The sequence below is a fragment of the Heterodontus francisci genome, chromosome 13 (assembly GCF_036365525.1).
Source record: "Heterodontus francisci isolate sHetFra1 chromosome 13, sHetFra1.hap1, whole genome shotgun sequence".
Taxonomy (NCBI): Eukaryota; Metazoa; Chordata; class Chondrichthyes; order Heterodontiformes; family Heterodontidae; genus Heterodontus; species Heterodontus francisci.
This window is the reverse complement of record NC_090383.1, coordinates 88,904,902-88,925,316: the sequence shown is the minus strand read 5'-3', so window position 1 is coordinate 88,925,316 and position 20,415 is coordinate 88,904,902. Positions and strand designations below refer to the sequence as shown.

General features: G+C 43.3%; 1 protein-coding gene across 11 annotated transcripts in view; it reads right to left on the bottom strand.

Annotated features, from left to right (window-relative positions):
• Window positions 1-20,415, bottom strand: part of mta3 (metastasis associated 1 family, member 3) — a 366,201-nt gene that overhangs the window by 9,090 nt on the left and 336,696 nt on the right. For 3 of the 11 annotated variants that reach the window (XM_068045151.1, XM_068045155.1, XM_068045157.1), the window contains one exon: window positions 20,147-20,174. The exons of the other annotated variants lie outside the window; for them this stretch is intronic. In XM_068045151.1, coding sequence (XP_067901252.1) covers window positions 20,147-20,174 — 28 coding nt within the window. The remainder of the gene's footprint in view (window positions 1-20,146; window positions 20,175-20,415) is intronic. 11 annotated transcript variants of the gene reach the window in all.

Genomic DNA, 20,415 nt, shown 5'->3' with positions numbered 1-20,415 from the left:
AAGAACATGGGGAGACAATATAGAATAAAGGGTACAATTCTAAAGGGGGTGCAGGAGCAGAGGGACCTGGGTGTATATGTGCATAAGTCATTAAAGGTGACAGGACAGGTTGAGAGAGCGGTTAATAAAGCATACAGTATCCTGGCTTTATTAAAAGGGGCATAGAGTACAAGAGTTATGTCGAATTTGTAGAAGACACTAGTTTGGCCTCAGCTGGAGTATTACGTCCACTTCTGTGCGCTGCACTTGAAGAAAAACATGAGGGCATTGAAGAGTACAGAATAGATTCACAAGAATGGTTCCAGGGATGAGGAATTTCAGTTATGAAGATAGATTGGAGAAGTTAGTATTGTTTTCCTTGGAGAAGTGAAGGCTCAGAAGTGATTTGATAGAGGTATTCAAAATCATGAGGGGTCTGGACAGAGTAGAGAGAAACTGTTCCCACTCATTGAAGGATCGAGAATGAGAGGACAAAGATTTAAAGTATTTGGTAAGAAAAGCGAAAGTGACATGAGGAAAAACTTTTTCACACAGCAAGTGCTTAAGGTCTGGAATGCGCTGCCTGAGAACATGGTGGAGGCAGGTTCAATTGAAGCATTCAAAAGGGAATTAGATAGTTATATGAAAAGGAACAATGTGCAGGGTTATGGGGAGAAGGCAGGGGAATGGAACTGAGGGAATTGCTCTTTCAGAGAGCCACGATGGGCCGATTGGCCTCCTTCTGAGCAGTAACAATTCTGTGATTCCATCCAAAGCTTCTGCAAAACTCTGGTTCCCATTAAAATCAAATCAACAGAATTGCTCTAGGACACATGAATTCCAACCCCAGCGGTGCTGCCAGAGCAGCTGAGGAGGGAAGTGGAGAAGCAAGTTTCTTGGCCTCCATGACGGTAAAAATAATCTTTTAAAAAAACTGAGGATTTTTCCTTAATGTTAGCATAAATTCATCAATAATCTTATTCGAGTGTGTAATGGTTGGGGAGGTAGCACTTTGCACAGAAAGTTTTCTCTCCCACCAGACTTATCTGTCACCAAAGCATTTTCTGGCAAGAGAATCACATTTATATTTTGTTTGGATTGTTCAAACAAGGTCCAGATATTAAATTCCAAAAATTTTACTAAAACAGTATGCAGCATCTAGTTCCTTCACACACAATTTTGGTAAATGGCTGTAATAATTAATCAGTTATCACTGATAGTGGAAAAGTCAGCACTTGGTATATGCTAAGCCATACGGATTTCTTGGTGGATTTTCAGTCACAACTAACTGGGCATTACAATTGACCTCACTCTTCCTGGACGAGGAATGTGGGGGAGGGGGAGGTGAAGGTTGAAATCAGCCAGGTTTTCTACTCCTGATTGTATCTAAGTAAAGTGTGGATATTAGCTGAGAACATGATTGGACTTGTTTGTAATGCTCACAATGGTCGAGCATACTGTGTAGGCCAATCAATAAATCACGGTCACTTGGGCAAGGTACTAAAGTGCCAGACGCTTCCCCCAGTCAGCGTTTCAGCAGTGCCGGAAAATACTGGCTAAACAAAAGCTGTAAAGTTACTGTCACACTGGAAAGGTGAAATGTAAACAAATTACTTTTTTTTGTTTCAAACTGCTGTCTTTCAACATATCTTTTTCAAGCAAGTGTGACAGGCAGTTAATGCTACCCATCCAATAAAAGGCAAACTATTGAAGTTTGGGTTAAAATGTCCACATGCATAGCATAGCACTGACCTGGGAAATATCAGTTCTATGAGTATTCAGTGCTGCGAAGTTAATAAGGATACAGTTCTTCTGCAGTATAGACAACAACAACTTGCACTTATATAGAATCCATAATCCCCCTTGGCAGGAGGGTTATCTGACAAGATTTAGCATTGAGTTACATAAAGGAATATTAGGTCAAAGAGGTAAGTTTTAAGGAGCAATTTAAAGATGAACAGGTTTAGGGCAGGAACTCAAGAGTTTAGAGTCTCTGCAGCTGTATGGTGGAGCGAAGGAAATCCAAGATGTGTAAGAAGCCAGAATTGGAGAAGTGCAGAGATCTCAGGGGGTGGTAGGGCTGGAGGAAGTTACAGAGACAGGGAGGGTATAGTCAGGCTTAAGTAATAAGCCACTACAATTATACTGCCTATGATGCTTGAGGGACTCTAATGTTATGTCCAGTAAAGACATAAAATCTCAACTTTTAAGATATGAACTTCATTCAAAGTACACAATTTGAAATAGACTTTTCCTTTAAAAAGTGACAATGTGCTGCAAAGATGGTTGCCGAAGATCAGATGACCTTGTTGGTGTATTCAAAAACTGTCTTGAAAGGACAAAAGGGTACATTCCAGATTAAGAGGTGTCAACTGCACTCATCCTGAAACCATCAAGAGACATTCTGAATTCAATGAGTTTCTTCTGAGGCAAAGAAGGTGAGTGTCTTAACTCGCCTCCTTAGGATGAATGTCTTAAAACAATAAACCAAGAAGTGGCTAATCAATCTAAGACCACCACCATATTTGGAAAAGGAACTGTGAGACATCACGTGGTAGAGCAGCCATGTTTGTCTCCTTTTTAATCTTTAAATGCTGACTGTAAAAAGAAGCAGGAACAGACAAGGCAGTATCATCTGTGCCTTAAAAGAACCAGAGGCTATAACATCGCAAGGTCTCCAAGCCTGTTCCATTTCAGGTCCATCCATATAGCAAACTGACCTCCTGGTAACTAGAGTACAAGCAACCAACTTTGTTAGCTGCAGACAGTCTGCCACTTTGAGAGAATCCTGAAAACCAGTTCAGAATATGACTTTGGCTGTTAAACTTACATGAACTACACTTCTGGAGTGAAGATATCTTCTTCATCAGGCCTGCAACGCGTGTTGTCCACAACAAGACAATCATGTGAATTTTGAACAATTTTTTTTTCCTTATAACCTGTAAAAGTGCACTATTCTCTTCAACTGTACTTTCCTTGAGTGTGCTTGTGTGTATAACTGCATGAGTGAGTGCCATAGCATTAGATTTTGGGGCGAGTGCATAAATAACAATCCTCTGTCCATCCTCAGCTTGCTGCAGGTTATTCAAATCGTCCACACATTCCGGGGTTTTTAAAAAAACACACTTCCTCCTCTCAAAAGTTTATTGATTACAGACTGTAGGGAAGGGAACAGGGATTTCAGCAGTTCTCTCTCACCTTGTCCATAACACTAATATGACACTTCACTTACTGTTACATGCAAGCTTATGCTGTCCATTGTAACTATTTACATCTTCTAACATATCATTAATCAATCAGCCAATGTTTACGGTTATATTGATGGATTTTATTTGAACTCACTGACACGGAACACAAAAGTCCGAATGTATCAGGCCTGTGTCCTCAGTACCTTGCTCTATGGCAGCGAGGCCTGGACAACGTATGTCAGCCAAGAGTGACGTCTCAATTCATTCCATCTTCGCTGCCTCCGGAGAATCCTTGGCATCAGATGGCAGGACCGTATCTCCAACACAGAAGTTCTCGAGGTGGCCAACATCCCCAGCTTGTACACACTACTGAGTCAGCAGCGCTTGAGATGGCTTTGCCACGTGAGCCACATGGAAGATGGCAGGATCCCCAAAGACACATTTTACAGTGAGCTCGCCACTGGTATCAGACCCACCGGCCTTCCATGTCTCCGCTTTAAAGATGTCTGCAAACGCGACATGAAATCCTGTGACAATGATCACAAGTCGTGGGAGTCAGTTGCCAGCGTTCGCCAGAGCTGGCGGGCAGCCATAAAGACGGGGCTAAAATGTGGCGAGTCGAAGAGACTTAGCAGTTGGCAGGAAAAAAGACAGAGGCGCAAGGGGAGAGCCAACTGTGCAACAGCCCCGACAAACAAATTTCTCTGCAGCACCTGTGGAAGAGCCTGTCACTCTAGAATTGGCCTTTATAGCCACTCCAGGCGCTGCTTCACAAACCACTGACCACCTCCAGGTGCGTATCCATTGTCTCTCGAGATAAGGAGGCCAAAGAAGATTTGAACTCAAGAATAATTACTTCGAAACAGTAATCATCACTGCAGGGTATCAAGATATCATTCAGACACTTACTGACAAATCCAAAGGCTACTTTTATCAAAATATTTAATGATGCAAATTAGTGCCACATTGTGAGCTACTGAAACAAAGGCAACTCATCCTTTACTAGATAATTAAATGAAAATGATCAATACTCCTGCCACTGTTCTCAGCTCCACTAAATGGCTTTGCAGCTATAATCAATTTGATCTAAAGATGTGACTTGCATTTCAATTATTAATTCACCTTAGTTTTTGCATTTGTATATTGTGCCCTCCTCTGCCACATGGTGCTACATTCTAAAATGATCTACATTCATGCTACTAGATAGCCATTAAACAATCGAATACATATTCCAATCCTGTGACTCATACTGATCAGTGCAACAACAATGAATTTGGGCAATTTGGACCTTCCAACACGATATGGTGCTGTGTAACTAACTACACAAGGAGACAGCACTGTAGTACAGGATATGGCTTGCAAGCAAACTTGCCTTTTTCTATATCCATAACAGTAGCACCATGAAACTACCAAAATCTCCACAATTTTTTTTGACAGTTTGTACATCCAGGTCACACTTGAGGTTCCTTAAAAATATATATTTTAAGAGAGCCTGGTTACAGTAACATAAAGCCACCATAGCTGTGCTGCCCATTGTCCATTTTTGGATGGGGAGATAAAATCCATTATTTTTTGAAAGAAAACAACCATCTATTTTTCCAAATGTTTCTAAACAGACTTATTTGAGAAGTAAACATTTTAGTTGTTTTTTTTCCTAAATTACATTCTGACAAAAGCACTGAAAGCTGACATCAACAAGTATATGTTTGAAAGCATTTATCAACAGTTACTGCACAACTGATACAACAGAAAACACAAACTGAGCACATGCATATTTCTATTTGTGGAACCATCTGACAACTATAAAGCAAGCAAAATAGAGACCCCATGCATGCAATAGATGCTGATGGGGAAAGCCCTTCAAATCAGATTGGGGAATTAGCAACGAGGAACCATCCATTTAAAATTTTCACTGAAAGTAAGGGGAATTACAAAGAAATCTCTTTATGCAGATGGTTGTTAAGAACATGGCGTCGTTAAAGCAGTGACCATTGCATCCTTTAACGAAAAGTTGGATAAATGTTTGAAAAAGCAAGATAGGAAGAAGTCAGGGCAGTGGGATTAAGTTTAGACTGCAATTGCAGTGGAATTATAGTGCAGGTAAGTTGTGCCCTTCAGGAGAACAAGGGAGAAAGTGGGAGGAGCAAATTGGCGATGAGGATATTACTCAAAAGTAATAAAGACGGTCTAAGATTTTACCAGTGCTACTGAATCTCACAATTTATGACTAAATTTAGCTGAAATCACTTTATCTCAAATAACCTATACATTGGTGCAGAACCTTCAGTCAACAAAAACATATCTACACTGCCTAGATTGTTCTCCTCAAATGACTGTGAATGATTAAGCCTCTCATTCACATCTTTTCCAGTCAGCACTCATATTTTCACATACATACATTTCAGCAGTATTTTTTAAATTAGCTTTTACCAACTGGTGGTTGGTTCTGCATTAAAAAACAAACATCTAATTAATTTGGCCTGTTCAATTTGTGCATTTTTAAATTATTCAGTGTCTTGTCGCGGATTAGCAAAGAGCAGTGAAATAAAACAGATTATTAAATTTGCATAAATTTATGGCTTACCTTAAAGAATGCCCTTGAAATAAATAGCTTTGAAAAACTGGTTTAGCTTCAAAGATACACGATTCAAAAGACAAACATATCACAATGTTATTCAGAAGTCAATTTATTAACCTATGTGTAGGAAAGCCAAACTTTGTAGATGGTTTGTAGATAAGATAGCTGATGGGAAGACACAGTAACTCTTCAAGACAAACACATTGTCCACTCAATCATGTTCCTGATCCAGTAATGTAAATATGGGCCATTACTGCTCATCCAGAATAGAAAAGTTCTGCTATGCTCAAGTTAAATCCAAACAACTTTTGAATTTATTTTACTGATATTTTTAATATTTTTTCATTTATTTGCATACTTCAGAAATTATAGAAAGGAGCATACAATCTAAAATGCAGTTGTCAAGAATCACCCCATGAATCTGCATGACACAAAGAAAGGTACATGAACACTCACAGTTGTCTGATAGCCAAGATATATAACTGAGCCAACAGGAATATGACCGCAACTAATGTCGTTTGGGTGTTGCTCTTCCTGTTGTCACCAGATTTACTCTGCTGCTAGCAATAACTGAATGTACGCAGGAATGGCAGCACAAAAGAAAGACAGCATACTCACACACACATTCAAGTCTCACACCCAGCCAGCGCATCACTGGTGCAGGGAAAGAAAGATATACTTTACCCTGCAGCTCATATATAATTCTACTTCCAAGTTATATAGAATCAATGTAAAATTTATGAAGTATGAAGCCATAATATCCATTTGAGTTAGTTATATATTTAAGAACATAAGTAATAGGAGCAGGGGTAGGACATATGGCCCCTCAAGCTTGAATCGCCTTTCAATAAGATCATGGCTGATCTGAGATTCCTTTGATTGATGGCGGGACAAGAAAAGAGATATGAGGTGGTGAAGGAGATCAAGTGTTCCTCAACGGTGACGGAAAACCCTCTGGGTAGATGTGCATCCTTCAATGGTGGTAAAAGTTTATATGTTCCAGGCTGCGTCCTCAATGGAAGTGTTAGCACAGGCACCTAGATTCATAGTCATTTATGGCCCTGAAGGAGGCCATTCAGCCCATCAAGTCCATGCCAGCTATGCAGTCAGTCCCACGCCACGGCTCAATCCCTGAAGCCCTGCAAGTCTATTTCTCTTAGGTGGCCATCCAACTTCCGCTTGAAGTCATTGATCATCTCCACTTCCACCACCCTTGTGGCATCGGGTTCCAGGTCATGAGCACCCGCTGCATAAAAAAGTGCTTCCTCATATGCCCCCTGCATCTTTTGCCCAAAAATTTCAATCTGTGTCCCCTAGTCCTTGCACCATGTTAATGGGAACAGTTTTTCCTTGTCTAACTTATCGAAGCCTGTCATAATCTTATGCATTTCTATTAAATCGCCCCTTAATCGCGCTTGTTCTAAGGAGAACAAACCAGCTTTTCCAAACTAACCTTGTAACTATAATCCTCCATCCCTGGAACCATTCTGGTAAATCTCCTCTGCACCCTCTAACAGACCCTCACATCCTCCCTGAAATGCAGTGACCAGAACTGGATGCAATACTCCAGCTGGGGCCTAACCACAGCTTTATAGAGGTTCAGCATAACTTTACTGCTTTTGTACTCAATGCCTCTATTTATGAAGCCCAAGATCCCATATGCTTTACTAACTACTCTCTCAATATGTCCTGCCACCTTCAAAGATCTATGCACATGCACCCCAGGTCCCTCTGTTCCTGCACACTCTTTAGAACTGTGTCATTAAGTATATATTGCCTCTCCCTATTCCTTCTGCCAAAATGCATCACCTCACACTTGTCAGTACTAAATTTCATCTCTGCCCATTCTGCAAATCTATCTATGTCCTGTTGCAGGCAGTTCATATCATCTTCACTGTTTGCTGCACCCCCAAGTTTGCTGTCATCAGCAAATTTTGAGATTCTACTCTGCATTCCAAGATCCAAGAAATTTATATATAGCCAAAGAAGCAGTGATCTCAACACCGACCCTTGGGGAACACCACTAGTCTACCATCCTCCAGTCTGAAAAGCAAGCATTTACTACGACTTGCTGTTTTCTGTCTTCAAACCAATATTTTATCCAATTGGACACTGACCCTCCTATTCCATGAGCTTCAATTTTCTTAACTAGCCTTTTATGTGGTGCCTTATCAAATGCTTTCTTAAAATCCACCAACGTCCACTGCATTCCCTTCATCAACCTTCTCTGTTCCTTCACCAAAAATACAATTAGATTAGTCAAGCATGATCTGCCTTTTACAAATCCATGCTGACTATCCTTAATTAACTCGAACCTCTCCAAGTGTCCATTGATATTTTCCCCGACTATAGTTTCTAAAACCTTACCCACGATTAATGTTAAATTAACTGGCCTGTAGTTGCTAGGAATGTCCTTACACCCTTTCTTGTATAAGGGTGTCACATTTGCTACTCTCCAATCCTCTGGCACCTCCCCCATATCCAGGGAAGATTGGAAGATTATGGCAAGCCGTCCTGCTATCTCCATCCCCAATTCCTTTAGCAACCTGAGATGCAAGCCATCTGGACCAGATAACCTATCTACCCTAAGCATTTTTAGTCCCTCCTCCCTCTCAATTTTTATCCTATCCATTGTCTTTACTCTCTTGGCTTCTAGTAATATTTTGTCAGCCTCCAATTCCTTAATGGACACTGATACAAAGTACTCATTAAGTACATTAGCCTTGCCTTGCTCCTCTAAGCATATATTACCATCTCTGTCCCTAATAGGCCCCACTCCTCCTCTTACTACTCGCTTGCTATTTACATGCTGGTAGAAGATTTTCGCATTCCCCTTTTATGTTGACTGCCATTCTATTTTCATATTCTTTCTTTGCCAGTCTTATTTTCCTCTTCACCATCCTCTCAACTCATTGTATATGGTCTGATGCTCACTTGATGAGCTCACCTGACATGGACTATACACTCTTTTTTTTGTTTCATCGTCATCTCTATCTCCCTCGTCAACCAAGGAGCCCTGTTCTTGGTTCCCCTACTTTTCACCCTTGTTGGAATGTTCCTACTCTGTACCTGAAGCATCTCTTCCTTAAAGATAACACATTGTTCCGTTACAGCTCTTCTTGCCAGTCTTTGGTTCCATTCTACCCTGGCTCGATCACTTCTCATTGCATTGAAAATAGCTCTCTTCCAATCTGGACATTCCACATTATTTTGTTTCTTTCTTTTCTGCATTACTAGTCTAAACTTTATGATAGTGATCAATCTTACCCAAGTGCTCCCCGATTTGGTCCACTTCATTTCCCAGCACCAGATCCAGCGATGCCTCTTTTCCAGTTGAGCTGAGACATACCGATCAAGGAAGTTCTGAACACATTTTAGAAACTCCTCCCCCTCCTTACTCTTTAATGTTAAAATTAACCCAATCAATATTTGGGTAATTAAAGTCCCCCAATATTACCATTCTATAGTTCTTGCACATCACTGTGATTTCCCTGCAGATTTTCTCCTCTAGCTCCCTCTCTAGCTGGAGGCATATAGAATACCTCCAGTAGTGTGAGCATACCCTTTTTGCTAGGCAACTCTAACCAAATGGATTCTGTCCTTGCCTCTTCATGGATATCCTCCCTATCCAGCACTGCAATGCCTTTCCTAATCAGGACTGCCACCCCACCTCCCTTTTTTCCTTCTCTAACTTTTCTGAACACTTTATACCCTTGTACATTAAGCGCCCAGTCCTCGCCATTTTTAAGCCACGTTTCCATTATTGCCACTACATCATATTCCCATACTGCTATGTTGCTTGTAGCACACCAACCTTATTCACCACACTTTGTGCATTTACACATATGCATTGTAATCCTTTCTTTGCATTCCTCGTAGTTCTTCTGAGTTCACTCTCATCTAATGTGGAACTATTCCGTTCTCCAGTATTGTCTAACACTCTCACTTTGATCCCACCTAATACTTTGCTATTTCCTATTCTAGTGCTTTCTGTCTCTTCCAACTCTCTGTGCACCTTGGTGTTCCTCTCTTGTATTATCTCCTGGTTCCCAAACCCCTGCCAAGTTAGTTTAAACCCTCCCCAATAGCATTAGCAAATCATCCTGCAAGGAAATTTGTCCCAGCTCTGTTCAGGTGCAACCATCCAGCCTGTACAAGTCCCACCTTCTCTAGAACTGGTCCCAGTGCCCCAGGAATCTAAAGCCCTCCCTCCCGCACCATCTTTGCAGCCATGCCTTCATCTGCACTATCCTCCTATTTCTATACTCACTATGTGCGTGCTATTGAGAGTAATCCAGAGATTATTACTTCTGAGGTCCTGCTTTCTAATTTCTTACCTAGCTCACGACCTCTTTCTGCAGGACCACTTCCCTCTTCCTACCTATGTCATTGGTACCAATGTGGACCACGACTGCTGGATGTTCACCCTCTCCCCTCAGAGGACAGCATGGCTGCCCGACCCAAACCCGACGGGACCCGACAACATGTCGGGTTCGGGTCGGGTCACTCTTCCAGGTCCGGCATTCGGGCTCGGGCCGGGTTGGACACAATCTATCACCACCTCTGGTACGTGGTGCCAATGTTAATGTACTTTTTGGGCTTGAAAGGTTGTTTAGTTACAGTTTTTTTTAAAGTTTGTGCAGATGAGCAACAAAGTGAAAAACGGTTGCTAGGTTAACTGATGGTCGGATCAGGTCAGGTAGGGTCGGGTGCAGGAAAAAATGAAAGGACTCGGGCCAGGTCTGGCTCGGGTCGGATATGGTTCTGTCGGGTTCAGGCCGGGTTTCATTTGCAGACCCGAGCTGGCCTTTACCTCAGAATGCTCTGCAGCCAGTGACATCCATGACCCTGGCACCAGGGAGGCAACACACCATCCTGGATTCATGTCTGCGGCCATAGAAATATCTGTCCGTTCCTCTGACTATCAAATCTCCTATCGCTCTTCCAGTCTTCCTTGTACCCCTCTGTACAGCCGAGCCACCTGTGATGCCACGGCCTTGGCTCCGGCTGCACTCCCCAGATGAACCATCACTTTCCTCAGCATTCAGAACTGAATATCGGTTGGAGAGTGAGATGCACGCAGGAGTCTCCTTCGCTTCCTACCTGTTTCTTCTTAACTGTCTGGTGGTCACCCATTCCCTTTCTGCCAGCATACTCTTAAGCGGGGTGATCACATCTATAAATGTGCTATCCACAAATTCTCAACCCCACGGATGCACCGTAGTGACGTCAGCTGCTGCTCAAGTTCCGAAACCCGGAGCTGAAGCTACTGCAGCTGACGACATTTCTTGCACATATGGTTATTCAAGACCCGAGAAGCGTCCTGGAGTTCCCACATAGTACAGGATGCGCATTCCTGAGGTTGAAGCAGCCCTGCCATTCCTTTATTGGATAATATACCTTGGTAATACAACTAAACCCTGCTTCTAAAAAAACCCTACTACTACTACTAATAACCCTACCAATAGCAATAAACCTTACCACTAGTAATAATAGCCTTACTATTGCTAATAATAAACTTAATACTAATCTACCTTACCACTATGAGGACACTCTATCAATACTAAACCTTTACCAATTGTATTAAGAACCTCACCAATAGTAAAACAAAACCTTACCAACAGTAATAACAATTACTAGGATATACTCCCAGCCAATCTATGAAGTGTAATCCTGCACAGAAAAGCCCCTAAAGTTAAGTCAATACCTTGGGAGCAGAAAAAGACCAAATAACAACAGACTACACAGCTAAAATCCTGACTGTTAGCAAACTGTGGCTTGAGTAATAGCCATGCACGAATATGCACTTGTTACAACTGAAGTGGGAGAGTGCACTGTCTTTTCTAGTTCCAATTCTCCACAGGTCACAACATATATTTAAAATGTTTACCCAGTTTATCATATACTCTACTCTTTATCTCAGAATAAAATCTTTAATAAACAAAATTATCAGTTTATTATAAAAACAAGACATCATGTAACGAAGCAAAGCATTAACTCAGAGTGAAACTTTTTAAGATACCCCACACAGAAACTCACACACACACTGAAAAAAAGACATTCTCTCTGCAGAGGCCTTTTACTAAAAAAAAGACAAAAAAGAATACTTTGGCCAAATACTTGCTAATTCTTGGAGAAAAAAAAGAGAAGATATGCAAGGATGTCAGTTGCCCCTTCTGGTCTGGTGTCCAGGTACACAGAGACGGGTCACTGAGATCTTTTCAGAAGCAGTTCATTCTGGAGATGTCGAGAATTAGTCTGGTAAGCTTTCCAGGAGAAATGTGACATTAGTGGTTTCAGTTATCACACTCTGGATTCACAGGGTTTGTTCAAAGAGGTAGAGAAAACCATACACCCATTTTTGGAGGTCTACTAATTAGGTACGACAAAATATCTGTGCCAAACTAAGCGCTTTCAGAATAATAGCTGGGCTACTTTCCTGACCTTTTTCTCTCAATTTACTGTCAAGTCAGTATAGGATATATTCGATAACTCAAGGTAATTTTCAAACTTCAGAGCACATTGTGTGTCATCTGAGCCATCAACAGTGTCTATTTGTCTGCCAGCTTCATATAATAAAATATCCAAAGACACTGCAAGTAGGGGAGAGAGGGGAAGACAGAGGAAGACAGAGAGAGAGAGAAACAAATATAATATTTAGGACAGATGGCTGAAAATACAGTCAAAATGACAGGGTTTAGACAGAATTTTGGAAATATGAACAGGAAAAGGAAATGCATCTTAAATGATAATATTTTAAATAGCGGGAGAGGCAGAGGACCTTTGTGTGTAAATACATGAGTCATTAAAAGCGGAAGTGCATGGAAATAAAGCTATAAAAATGCAAATGGAATAATGATTCTTGTATTTAGAAGTGTGGGATACAAAAGAACGGAGATAATATTGAACATGACCAAGGCTATAGTTAGGCTACAGTTGGTTGCATGTGGTTTCAGGGCACCTATTACAAGAAGAATATAAAAACAATGAAAAAGGTACAATGTTAACAGCTAGGAGGGGGTTACTGTAATGAAGACAGTCTATAACTTGTATAACAAAAAATAAGTTATTTGAAAAAGAGCTGTATTGAAGGGTATGGTGAAGCAAACAAGACAGGGGGATTAGGCTTGGTAGCTTTTGGAGACTGTTCGAGTGCTGTAACACTCTGTAAAACGGATCACGTTTTCTAGGGTTACTGTTTCAACTAAAAGCAAAGTATTTCCATTCCCTGTTCATACTTCCAAAACTCTAATCTGATTGCAGAATTGCAAATAGTTGTGTGAAAATGTATTTAAAGATGTACTCGGTGCTAGCTTACACTGCAACTAAAATGGCAGTAAAAACAAGGTGCAATGTCCTGCTATATGTGAATAAAACCTTCCTCTTTATATAGACAAAATACATGAGGTGTGAATGATTTTGAATTTTTAAAACATCCTGATGTACACAAGGAGTACATAAACAGACTGGGAACTAACTTGGATAGTCTCAGTGAACGGGTGTGTGGATCGTGCTGCGCAATTAATCCGCGCCCTTTCATTGCAATGCAGGCAGCATGCCTACTCTGTGTTGCCCTCTCCTTTGATCAGTTGCTGCATGCAGACTGCGTGAACCACACTGTACATATCAGCAGACTGCCCAAAATTGCAAGTTGCTAGCACCAGCTAAAGCGAGCCTGCACTGCTTAATCATATCGTATACCTCTAAAAAGATGTTAGAAATGAGGAATGTGCGTAGAATATATACCGATGAGATTTAGCTTGGAATAAAGTAGAGGGAAGTTTTGTTTTACTATAAATTGCTTAAGTTTTGTTTCACGAGAAACAAGTGGGATCAGTATTTTGATATCACAATTGCCCCAGGTGCAGGGGAACCACTAACTCAGCAAAGGGGGTGAGGTCAGATGATGCTTCTGCAAAAGTGAAAAAGTAACTGGGTAGATGTATAAATATTACAAAGTTGCGTTAGGATTGTCTTTTAACCTTGTTTAACAAAGCTGTTTGCTGAAGTGTGTAAGTTAACCAGTATATGAGAATCGGAGTCATGGTACAGTAGTTTGATAATGGAGTAGAATAGTAAGGCAGACGGCTGGCCTTTGAGCAGCTCTAAGCATAAAGAACTGATAACAGACAGAAACTAACAATGGGGATGTTGACTGAGTAAGTTTGAAGGCTGGTATGTCTTAAGAGAATTGTGAAATTGATCACAGAACAATGCTTAGCAGGCTGTCAGGGCATGATAAGGGTGGGCTTCTCTCCATGATCTGAACGAAAAACTCAACATACTAATGGACACCTTGTATATAAGGGAGACCTCTATTGACAGGTCATCATTGTCCTATAATGAACCCCAGGTCCAACCCTGAAAAGAAGGTCTAAAGGATAAGGTTTGGAAGAGTTCCAGCTGCAGCAGGCAGTTGAAAGGAAGACTTGAGGGTGGATCCATGCTGACTTCGGTCTAACATTATTGGGTAGCTTGGGGAGACTTTGAGAAGAAACAAGACACCGAGAAGGGAAAAAAAAGAGAAGAGCTGTTCGCGCATGCCAGCCGTCCTGCCGTACCTAGATCGGTACTCGCTACTTGTCATGGTCGTATGTTTTTGCTGTATAACTAGTGTTTTATATCATGTCGTATACTCTGATTAAAAGCAACAGATTCACCATAATGGTACAAGTGCATTGCAACTGGGGCAGGTGCTGGCAGTCATGCAGGAAATGAATCTGACCTGGAAAACAGTGAAGAATGGCACATGAGAGAGACGAGGCTCTAAGGTTTTTGGACGCTGCACTGGAGGCCTTGGTGGAGAAGTTGGAAGATAGGAGAGATGTCCTGTATCTGCAAGGTGCCAGGAGACCCTCCAGACAAATGCTCAAAAGTCAGTGGGAACAAATAGCCCTGGAGGTCAATACCAGGAATCAAGCCTCAAGGACCTGGATGCAATGCCAAAAGAAGTTCAATGACTTCACGAGAGGTCAGGGTCAGTGAATGCATCTTTCAAAATATATCATATCCTACCACTAGCCTCAAACACTGCTCAAATCTCCATGCTCTCATTACTGCAATCTTCAAAATCTTAAACAATCAGGAATATCTAACATTCATATGCTTCACCTCACCCTCACACCCTTAGCAATCCTGCAAGCCTCAAAGCCAAATTCAGCAGCATTCACACAATGCCAGCTATTCAACCATGACAGCCACAACAACCAAACAGATTGTATGACACTCACTGACACATTTCTGTTTCTCTTGCAGGATGCGGTGGTGGACAAATGGGGGCAGCAGGAGCTAAACGGAGTGCCTGCATGTCCTATCCCCCGTGGAGGAGACAGAGCTGGACATTATTGGGATGGCCATTGCCAAGCCCGTGGCTAGCAGCAGGGTTGAAACCATTGATGATTACAGTATCCTCATACCTAATCTTCCTTCTTACATCCAACTTCAACCTCATCCCACATTCCCTTCTGATTTACAAGCTGCAGATGATATAAGCCATGCACCTTTTACTTTACCCTTGCCTCCCCAGATCATAAATTTACCCACGCGCATTTTTACTTCCAGGTACCCAAAAGGTGCAACCTGGCCACGGAGTGGTGGAACTCCAAGGAGAGAGTGATGATGAAGACACTGCATCTTCAGCTGATTTCACACCCACAGCCACCAGCTCAGATATTGACAGTGTGTGTATCTTAGAGGATAGATTAGAGGTGGGATCTGCACCTGGTGAGATACCTGTGTCATGTTAGGCCCCAACCTGCCAAGAATGAGGCACATTAATTTTGTCATGAACATTGATTTTAAACTGTTACTGGAGTGAAGAAAGGACTTGTTGAACAGACTGGCCGTGGTTGGAAAAGACATTTACATATTAACACACAGTGTTTGGAAGGACAAAGCAGCCATTCCCTGACATTCAACCCACAATGGACTTTTGATCACCAGACGTTGAAAGTGAGGGAGCTCGCATTCCAGGATGACTGCTAAGATGGCTGAATACACAAACGGACATGGTCAAACCAGCTAGTCACATGACTAACCTGCTGGCTAACCTGAGTTTTTTGAATTTGTACTAACAGTTTGGGTAGAAAGCTGTTTGCTCCTGGACTGAGAAGATCTCTCTCCTGTCTGCTCCCTTCTCTTTCTCACAAGCCTCTGAATCCACTGAAGACACATGAACCCCAAGAGAGAAAGGTCTCCTCCAGCGAACAAGATTTAAGAAAAATACAGGGCCCCAACAAAAAACAAGATCTACCTACAATTAGGGACTCTACAGTGAGCTCGAAGAACCGTAACAACAACTCTTCAGATATTGCCTCAAACCTTTCCACTTTATTTTTCTTCTGCTCTTTTCTGTTTCTATTTGCATGTGTGTATCGCGTAGAGGCGCGGCGTGTATCCGTAGGCGTTAACCGCATTAGGGTTTAAGTTTAATAAAATTTCACTTTTCCTCTTTAAACCTAAGAATGCCTGTTTTGCTGGTTTCTTTGCCTTATAGTTGGAAAGCGGTGAACAAGGATTCACCAAGGGGGAGCTAAAAACTGTGTGTTTAAATTTAAACCCTGTTACAGTAAGACCAGGTGAAGGCTGAAAGGTACCCCTAGACACCTTTCCCACCTGGTCGTAACACTGATTACGAGTGAGTTGCGGCCAGGACACAGGGAAAGGATAGGCCAGGTGCCAACTTGCCAGATGGCAAGGCCACACACAGGCTCCGCTGCAGAGAACTCAGCAATTTGATGGAGCAGCCGACAGCAGAATTCTGATGGGTATACACAACAGAATGCTTGGTGAATTGGGAAGCTGCCAGAAAACCTGTGTTCATTGTCAAGCAGCATGAAGGAGTCCAGCGTCAACTTAGCACAGGGATTCACCCAAAGCTTGGAGCCCATCATTTCCAGCATGTAAGTGGTGGCCAACTCTGTTCGCACACTTGTAGTTCCAACCATGATGCAGGGTCTGATGGCTTCCATTGCAGCACAAGCAGCAGCCACCCAAAGTCTGAGTACTGCAGTGGCAGCTCAAACTGTCATGCAAGGTCAGACTGCTGCCATCATGGCAGCGGATTACAGTGTGTAAAGGGGCTTGCAGGGCGTCACAGCAGTCCTGCGATCTGCCCTCCAACAGATTACTAGGATTCCTGAGTACCACTCCAGGGGAGTGGCAGTGGCTCCATGGAGTACAAACCTGCTGTCCTCTCTCAGGAAGACAGCATTGGTGATCCCACCCGCCATGTTGCCAGTGCTGTTGCTGTTGCCTTTCAACCAGCGAACCCCAAGTGCCGTCACCCATACTGAGATGGGGCAGTCCAAATCGGGTAGCACTGTGTAGGAGCACGAGGTCAGGCAAAGGCACACGAAGGACAGGCAATAAGGGTGATTCGCTGACTTTTGTACGCAATATGCGGGTAAGTGGACATTGTGATAGCCAGTGACAGAGGGAAGGTAAGGTCAGAGTCAATTGCTGAATGGGGAAATTGGGTGGCGGTTACACGTATTGCACTCGGATGAGTTCTTCACAGACAGCCTGGGCAAAAAGGGACTGTCTAAGTTGCCTCCTCCCTTCCTCCTCCACATGCTGCTGAACCTCAGCTGCTCACCATATAACTACTAACAAGGGCTGTCCCCTCATGATGGTGATGTTGTGCAGCATGCAGCAGAGCGCAATGAATCTTGCCACTCGCTCTGGCGAGACCTACGGGGCTCTTCCAGAACAGTCCATGCAGTGGAAGTTTCAGCATGTCAATGGTCTGCTCCATCACATTTCGTGTGGCAGCATGTATGCATGCTGTGCATGTGTGTAGATTGGGCACCACAGTCATGAGCCATGTCATCTGTCGATAGCCCTTGATGCCCAGCAGTCACCCTTTGGCATGTTGTGGTGGCTCAAATACAGCTGGAAGATAGGACTGCAGCAGAATAAAGGCATCAAGACAGCTGCCAGGACACTGGGCAATGACCTGCATGATTCTCTGCCTAAGTCACACACCAGCTGTACGAAGTAAAGAGTGTTCCAAAATGGCACCGCCGGCATCAAATCAGCATTGTACGCAGACTGATGTCATGATCTGCCTGCTCTGCGTACTACCAGCATCCACACTATCGCCTTCATCAACAGGCCATCCAGTGCGATTCGCCCCACAAGTGTGCGCGTGTGCCATGGACACCACTTTGGAGTTCTAAGCACCCAAAAGATGGCGCTAATGAGACCAATTTCTCATCCATTTAGTCAGAATTTCAGGGGGAAGGATGTCAAAGGTTATAAGCAAGTGAGGCCACCCTCGCCTCACTTGCTTATAACCTTTGACATTTCTAATATTTGCTACTTCCGATGAAGGGTCACTGACCCGAAACGTTAACTCTGCTTCTCTTTCCACAGATGCTGCCAGACCTGCTGAGTGGTTCCAGCATTTCTTGTTTTTATTTCAGATTTCCTGCATCCACAGTATTTTGCTTTTATTTTAGCTTTAAAGGAGTATTGTTTATGTTGGAAAATCATTGATATATCTTCTAAATTTAAATTTCACTAAAAAAATTTTTTTTTTATTTCCAAAATATACTTTATTCATAAAAATCTGTAAAAATTACATTGCCAAACAGTTTCCAAACAGCACCAAAAAATACAAACATTGCAAGGGAGATCAGTTTCCTTCAATACTGTCATGAGTTTCTTCCCAACCCTTCCGTTTCACAATTGTCATGTCAATTACAGTTTTACATTTGCATCAATTGAGAATATCAACGATACAGTTCGAGGGGTTTCCCATTGATCCAGCCCCTCAGTCCAGCTTGGTGGGGGAACCTTACACTGTGGTCTTTCCCCATTGAGCCTTTGCTGCGGCTGCCCCAAGCTTTAGTGCGTCCCTCAGCACGTAGTCCTGGACCTTGGAATGTGCCAGTCTGCAACATTCGGTCGTGGACAACTCTTTGCGCTGGAAGACCAGCATGTTTCGGGCAGACCAAAGGGCGTCTTTCACCGAATTGATAGTCCTCCAGCAGCAGTTGATGTTTGTCTCGGTGTGCGTCCCTGGGAACAGCCCGTAGAGCACAGACTCCTGTGTTACAGAGCTGCTTGGGATGAACCTTGACAAAAACCACTGCATCTCTTTCCACACCTGCTTTGCAAAGGCACATTCCAGGAGGAGGTGGGCGACCGTCTCTTCCCCACCACAGCCAACGCGGGGGCACTGTGCGGAGGGGGCGAGACTTCGGGTGTGCATGAAGGATCTGACGGGGAGGGCCCTTCTCACCACCAGCCGAGCTACGTCTTGGTGCTTGTTTGAAAGTTCTGGTGATGAGGCATTCCGCCAAATGACTTTGACGGTCTGCTCGGGGAACCATCCGACAGGATCCACCGTTTCCTTTTCCCGTAGGGCCTTGAGGACATTCCGTGCAGACCACTGCCTGATGGACCGGTGGTCAAAGGTGTTTTCCCGCAGAAACTGCTCCACAAAGGATAGGTGGTACGGCACGTCCCAACTGCACGGAGCGTTCCGCGGCAATGTGACCAGGCCCATCCTTCGCAACACCGGGGACAGATAGAACCTCAGCACGTAGTGACACTTGGAGTTTGCGTACTGGGGATCTACACACAGCTTGATGCAGCTGCACACGAAGGTGGTCATCAGGATGAGGGCCACGTTGGGTACATTTTTCCCGCCCTTGTCAAGAGATTTGAACATCGTGTCCCTCCGGACCCGGTCCATTTTACATCCCCAGACGAAGCAGAAAATGGCTCGGGTGACTGCCACGGCGCAGGAGTGGGGTATGGGCCAGACCTGCGCCACGTAGAGCAACAACGTGAGCGCCTCGCACCTGATGACCAGGTTCTTACCCACAATGGAGAGAGATCGCTGCCCCCACATGCCCAACTTTTGTCGTACCTTGGCTACTCGCTCCTCCCATGTTTTGGTGCACGCCCCGGCACTTCCGAACCATATCCCCAGCACCTTCAGGTAATCTGACCTGACGGTAAAGGGGACAAAGGATCGGTCAGCCCAGTTGCCAAAGAACATGGCCTCGCACTTGCCGTGGTTAACTTTGGCTCCCGAGGCCTGTTCGAACTGGTCGCAGACGCTCACCAGTCTGCGCACGGACAGCGGATCCGAGCAGAAGACGGCGACGTCATCCATGTACAGGGAGGTTTTGACCTGAGTGCCTCCGCTGCCTGGGATTGTCACCCCTCTTATGCTCGCATCCTTCCTAATAGACTCAGCAAAGGGTTCAATTTCACTAAAATAGCACAATTCATTTTGGGGGAAAGATTTACTGAATCACTGTTGTGCAACAGAAATTAGTACGCGGTTCTAATTGCTAACAGTCCCTCTTTTATGTCATGATGAACAGACCCATTTATGGATGTGGCTGTGAATAATTTGATGTGATGTGGGAAGAGCAATACTTACTGCGGAAAGGTGTTCAATTGCTTCAGCACTGAAATGAGACAAGCAGTCAAGTCATTTAACAGCAGTTCTATACATTTGCATTTTTTCTTAATTTGCTGGCCCATCAAGAGAAAGCGTCAGATTGGTTACTGATCAATGCACTTTTGACTAGGATTGTTTCCACTGTATTTCCAGTTATCTTTCTTAATTAACATTTTAGGAAATCTCTGATACATTCTCATCACTCAAACATTATTAAATTATGTAACTTCCAATTTTGATAAATGTTG